General features: G+C 49.1%; 1 protein-coding gene across 1 annotated transcript; it reads right to left on the bottom strand.

Moving 5' to 3' along the window:
- Window positions 1-215: 215 nt before the first annotated feature.
- LOC113941011 (methanethiol oxidase-like) lies at window positions 216-2835 on the bottom strand. Its single transcript, XM_027632171.1, has 3 exons — window positions 2746-2835; window positions 1115-1168; window positions 216-493 (listed from the first exon to the last, which is right to left on the bottom strand). Exons 1-3 carry the CDS (start codon window positions 2747-2749, stop codon window positions 231-233), a joined length of 321 nt encoding a protein of 106 aa, XP_027487972.1. The 5' UTR covers window positions 2750-2835; the 3' UTR covers window positions 216-230.
- Window positions 2836-5914: the final 3079 nt, after the last annotated feature.

The raw sequence follows: 5914 nt of genomic DNA, 5'->3' as shown, positions 1-5914 counted from the left end.
TTTTTCCCCCAGGCAAAGGAATGGGTCACAATGGGGAGGAAATGGGTCCTTGTTTCCGGGGGTGAAGGCACAAAAGGAGGAGGAAAGGGCTGTTTGTCAGTCAGGAGTCTTTGCTTTTGTGAAATCCAGGGATTTAGGTTCTAATTCCTGAGGTGTGGGGGGGAGATGTCCCAAGGAACTCTCAAACCTTCCAGGGCCGAACGTGTAAATGTTACAAAAAAAGAGAAATATTAAAAACGCCCCGGAAGAGCCTCGAGAAAAAGGAGAAATGTTAATTTTGGGGTAAGAAAATTTAAAGCAGAGGTTTTTGTGGCTTTCCCACACAAAAATCTGCCTGTCCAGGAATTTGGGAATCCAAATATTCCCCCCCCAGCAGGTACCTGGCAGTAGTGGGGGGATTTGGGGTCCACATCCACCGTGGCCAGGTAGTCAGGTTTTTGGATGCCCGTGTTCCTGTAGATGCAGGGCAGGTAGAGCAGCTCCTCCCGGGGACCTGGGGGGCAAAAAGGCACCAGAAAATGTCATTTTTACCAAAAAAACGGGGTGACATTGGAAGGAACTCGGGGATTTCACCTGTCTGGGAGTCGGGATTCTTCCCAGGAGGTAAAGCTGAGTGTTGCCTTTTCTTTTTCTTTTTTATAAAGGAGGCCTTTGTATTTTATATATTTTATGTATTTTATATGTTTTATATATTTTATATGGTTTTTTATATTTTATATATTTCACATACTTTATGTATTTCATATATTTCCTATATTTCATATATTTTATAGATGAAATATATTTTATAGATGAAATATATTTTATAGATGAAATATATTTTATATGTTTTATATATTTTACATGTTTTATGTATTTTCTACATTTTATATGCTTAATATATTTTATATATTTCACATACTTTATATATTTCATATATTTAATATATTTTATATGTTTTATATATTTTATATATTTCACACACTTTATATATTTCACATACTTTATATATTTCATATACTTTATATATTCCACATCTGCCACTCTGGGAGGCATCCACCTTTTCTTCCCCTAATTCCCAAATAATTCCACTGCTGCTGGCCTGGATTTTTAGGGAAGCTGTTCCAGAACTTGCCTTTCATGGCATCCAGAGGACTTGGATATCCTGGGCCACAGGCTCCACATTTTGCTGATTGGGGAGAGAGAAAAAATCCAATTATTTCAACATCTCTGAGAGGACTGTGGGCTTTGCACGGGGAGGGGGAGGAATTTTAACTCCAGGTTTTAATTGCTGGCTCCAGGGTTATTCCAGCTCCTGGAAATATCCACAGGTGATGCTCCATCCTCGGGAAAAATGGGAAGTTGGGGCCTTCAAGGAGTTCAGCCCCCCCTTTTCAAAGCACTTTGTCTGTGCCAGAGGTCTGGGATGTGGGAAACATTTCAGGGAGCTGCCAGGGGAGTGAGGAGACAGAATTCCCAACGGGAACAACCCACCTGGTTATTCCTGGGAAGCCTCTGGGCTTTCCCTGCACAGAAATGCTGGAGAAGGGGGGATTTTTTTTCAGGATTCAGAGCCTGGAAAAGGAGGGATGGACCAGGAGGAACCTTCTCTCCCTGAAAAGCTCAGTTCCCTGGCCCTGCTCTCCCACCAGGGATTCCATCCTCGTTCCCACTTCTCCACCATGGAGTTGGGGACTGGAAGTGCAGCAGCTGTTTTTCCACAGCTTCTCCTCCTGGGAAGTCGTGGAGCTCTGGAGAGAGCCCAGAGGAGGCCACGGAGCTGCTCCAAGGGCTGGAGCTGCTCCTGCTCTGGAGCCAGGTGGGAATCTGGGAATGTGCAGCCTGGAGAAGGGAAGGCTCTGGACAGACCTCAGGAGGGCTGGAGAGGGCTCTGGGATGGAGGCACAGGACACAGGGAATGGCTTCCCAATGCCAGAGGGGAGGTTGGGAAGGAATTCTTCCCTGCAAGGGTGGCCAGGGAATTTGGTTTTCCAGGGAATTTGTGGCTTCCCCATCCCTGGAAGTGTCCAAGGCCAGGTTGGAGCAACCTGGGATAGAGGAAGGTGTCCCTGCCCTGGAATGGGATGGGCTTTAATGTCCTTCCCACCCAAAACAAAACTCAGGAGCACAGGCTAAAAAATTAAACTTAAAGAGTTAGAAACAAAAGGAAAATACTGATTTTTTTTTTTTTTTTATGATGGAATATTTATATTTTGGTGCTTTGCTGAGCACCAACATTCCCACCAGGATACACTGAGCCAGAATCGTTGGTTTTTTTACCTGATCGATGGTTTTTAACCTGGGCAGAATCACCAGTTTTTTACCCAACCCTTCCCTGTTCTGCAGCCCCAAGGTAACAGAATTCCTGGCGAACCGCACAAAGTTTCACAACCCAGTGTCCAAACTCTTTAGTCCCTCCCTCTATTTCCTGTCCCCGGAGCCAAGAATGGAAGTCGGGGGGGGTCTGTCCTTAAAAATATATATAAAACAGAAGCAAAAAAGGTCAGTTCAGGTCCTCCCTCCCCCAGCAATCCCCCCCAGCGTTTCGTGCCCGCGAGCAGCGAGCGTTTATTTGGGTTTTAAACGCTGAGGGACTAAAAGAGACACTTAATTAGAGCCCCGGAGGCGTTCGGGGGGGGGATCAAAGCTCCTCCTTCCAAACCCGCGGGGGGTTCGGTGAAAATCGACCGGGAAAGGCTGAACCGACCCCTCCCGAGCCCAAATCCCGGCGGGATCCGGGCTTGGATCCAGGGCTGGAGCTCTTACCCATGTTGGAGAGGTTGGGAACGGGAAGTTCGGGTGCCCGGAGAGGGGATTTTGTGGAGCCGAGAGGGTTCTGAAGGGGCGGGCGGGTCCGGGGGAGGATCCAGCGCGGGCGGAGCTCGGGAAGGACAAAATTCCAACCGGGAGTCCCCTCGGGAAGGACAAAATTCCAACCGGGAGTCCCCGCGGGAAGAGCGGAGGGAACTTCTCTCCCTCGCTTTCCACCTGCGCCTCCTCCTGTGCCGCGTTTTCCTGGGAATTTCGCAGCTTTCGGGAAACGGTTCTGCTCCAAAAACCGGGATTTTGGGCAATGGGTTGAGTTCTGCAACAGTAACGCACCGAGGCAGCTCCGGAAAAGAAAACTCGCTGGAAAAAAACCCGCTGGAAAAAAAAAACAAAACAAACCACGGGAATTCCCTCCCAGAGAAAATCCTTTCAAGTTCGGCAGCTGCCCCCAGGGCTGGAAAATCTGGATTTCGCTCTTGATTCCAGCTGGGATCGGCTGAACTGTCCCTGGTGAGAATTCCTCTGCTGTTTCCCGCTGAGTTTTTCCAAGGAATGCACTCGGTTTTCCCCGGGCAATGTCACCTCTCTCATTTCCAAAAGCATTTCCAGGAGAGGATCCCACTTTTCACACCCCTGTCCCACTTCCCTGCCTTTTGCAGAAACTCCAGGAAGAGCAGAAAACACCAGTGGGATCGTTCTTTTATTATCAAAGAGATTTAAAGTTATTATTGGTGTTTTTTAGCAAGAGAACCACGTGCATTTATAATTTTGGGGGGGGGATTTCCCCCCCTCCTCGGGCACAGCTCCAACGATTCCCAAAGCCTTTTTTGCATCCAGCATTTGGGAATTAATCCCATCCAAGTGTCATCTTCATCAGAGGAGAATCCTTTTATCAACACCTTGGCATTCCTCCTCCCCAGGGAGGCAATTAGAGTGCAAAATTCTATTTATAGCAGCACAACAGGAGTGTGGAGGAGGCCAAACCCCCTCGTTTTTTGGCCCCAGTTTTTTTTCCTGGCATCCAAAATCCAAATTATTCCTGGAGATAAAATCTGAGCTGGCTCAGAGCAACCTGCCTGGATCCTTGTTGACACAGAAAACATTCCCTGCAAGTCTCACCACTCTGATTTTTAGTTCATGAAGTGCTGCACAGGATGGAGAATTTGGGTTTATTCCCCCCAAAAAAAGCAGGTCTGGAAGCACAGGATCCAAAATACCCATCCCACCCCAAATTCCACTGCATTTCATGAGCAGTTGGAACAAACCCAGGCTTTAAGCCCAGGATTTCAAGTGTTCTTCATTTCGAGCTCACCCTCACCTGGTTTGATGGATTCTGTGTCAGATCTCGGATTCAGACCCTTCCAGGGTGGATATAATGGGAAAAATCTCTGTTTTCAATCTTTAAATTCCCCACTGGAGCTGCCAACAATGCCAGTCAGTCTTTCACCTACAGGCAGAATGGAAAAATGTCCAGTTTAACTCATGTCCTGGAGTTGATATTTGGATAAAATAGGGAAATGTTGGGTCCCTCCTCTCTGTTAGACTCATCTTTTTGTATAAAAACACCCTGAAAAGAATGAACTGTAATCCTGAAACGACTCAGGGCCTTCCACTGCTCCCAGATTTTCATTCTGGCCACAGAACAAATCCAAAAAACTTCTCTCCTCCCTCTCTGAACATCCCAGGAACAAAAACCTGAGTGTCACAGTGAAAACCAGTCCAGCAAAGAACTCCCCGTGGTGGGGACAGACCTGTGGGTTTGGTTTCAAACAGCTGAAATTTGGGATAAATTCCTGGGCACAAGAGCAACAACAGCAGAGGGGGAGAAACACATTCAGTGATCCCAGGGAAATCTGGGTGGAAAAGGAGGAATTTCTGGCTCTGAACTAATGAAAATCCACTTTTTTCCCTAGTCCATGGAATGAGTTACGACATATTTGAGGATTAAACTGAGCACAGAACCAATGAACGAGCATCCTCAGGCAGCACAGTGACCCGTTTGTGCAGAGCATCAAGGAAAAATATTTAATGGAGGATTCCCCACATTATTTTTATTTTTTTTTTTTTGAGGTGAAACAACAACATTTTGCTTTCGCTTCCTGAGGAGTCTGGGAAAAGAATTTTAGGAAGAGGCAGAAATATTTATTTCCGTAAAGAAACGTGTTCTTTGGGCGAAAGGATGGGGAGCTCAGAGCTTCATGTGGGAATTAAAGGCTGGATTATGTGGATGGTTTCAATGCCTGGATTTAAAGAATGTTAATGACATTTAAATTTATCAGTAGCTAACTTCAAATTTATCCCAAATTAATAATAATAAATAATAATAATTGAACCCATTGCCCTGTCACCCCCTGCCAGTGCCGTAGTCACTCTCCCTTTTCCTGAGCCCCTTTTGAGCTGTAAAGGTGCTGAAAAGGCGTTGAAAGGCTGTAAATGAGGGGTAATCACTCGTGAAGGCAGCAGGTTCCAGGGATCCAGGTAAAGCCAGACCAGGTGAAGGCAACACCTGCCCCAGGCGAGGGATTTTTGGCAGGGAGCACCTTAAGGCAACCTCCTCCTCACCTGAGGCCTGACCCCTCCTCACAGCCCCTCACAGCCCCTCAGGGGGTGGCGGGCTGGGCTCAGGCCCAGCTCCGGGACACCCCGGGCCGGGTTCAGGGGGGGCAGCCCCTCGGCCCCGCTCCCTCCCTCACTCCCAGGCCGATCTCAAGGCCCCGCATCCCCCGCGGCGCCGCGAGGGGCCCGTGAGGGCGGCGCGGGGGTCGCGCCCCGCCGGGCGCCATTTTCCCCCCCCCCCCGTCCCTCGACCCCCTCAGGGCCGTCCCCCGTGACGTCACCGCGCGCAGGAGGAAATGACGTCACCGTATCCCTCCGCCGGCCAGGTCCCCTTTTTTGTGTGTGTGTGTATGTGTGGGGTGTGTGTGTGTGGTGCGGCTGCGGGCGCCGCGCGCGTGTATCAGCCCGCCGGGCCCGGCGCCCTTTTTTCTTTACCCTCCCCGTGAGCTTGAAGGGAGGGGGGGCCGGGAAACACGGGACACGCCAAAGCACGGAGCCGCCCCCCGCCAGAACGTACAGAGGGCGAGCAGAACAGGGATAATTCCTCCTCAACATCATCATCATCCTCCTTCTCCATCCTTCAGCATCCCGGGGGAGGGGGGGGGGGGGG

This window comes from Corapipo altera, unplaced genomic scaffold (genome assembly GCF_003945725.1).
Source record: "Corapipo altera isolate COAL_440 unplaced genomic scaffold, ASM394572v1 131884, whole genome shotgun sequence".
NCBI lineage: Eukaryota > Metazoa > Chordata > Aves > Passeriformes > Pipridae > Corapipo > Corapipo altera.
Note: the sequence above shows the minus strand (reverse complement) of the source record. Positions and strands in the feature narration are given on the sequence as shown.

Excerpts from the sequence above, each read along its gene's own strand:
- LOC113941011 (XM_027632171.1), bottom strand. Across the intron at positions 494-1,114 it reads TCCTCTGGATGCCATGAAAG|GTCCCCGGGAGGAGCTGCTC; the intron begins GCAAGTTCTGGA and ends TTTGCCCCCCAG.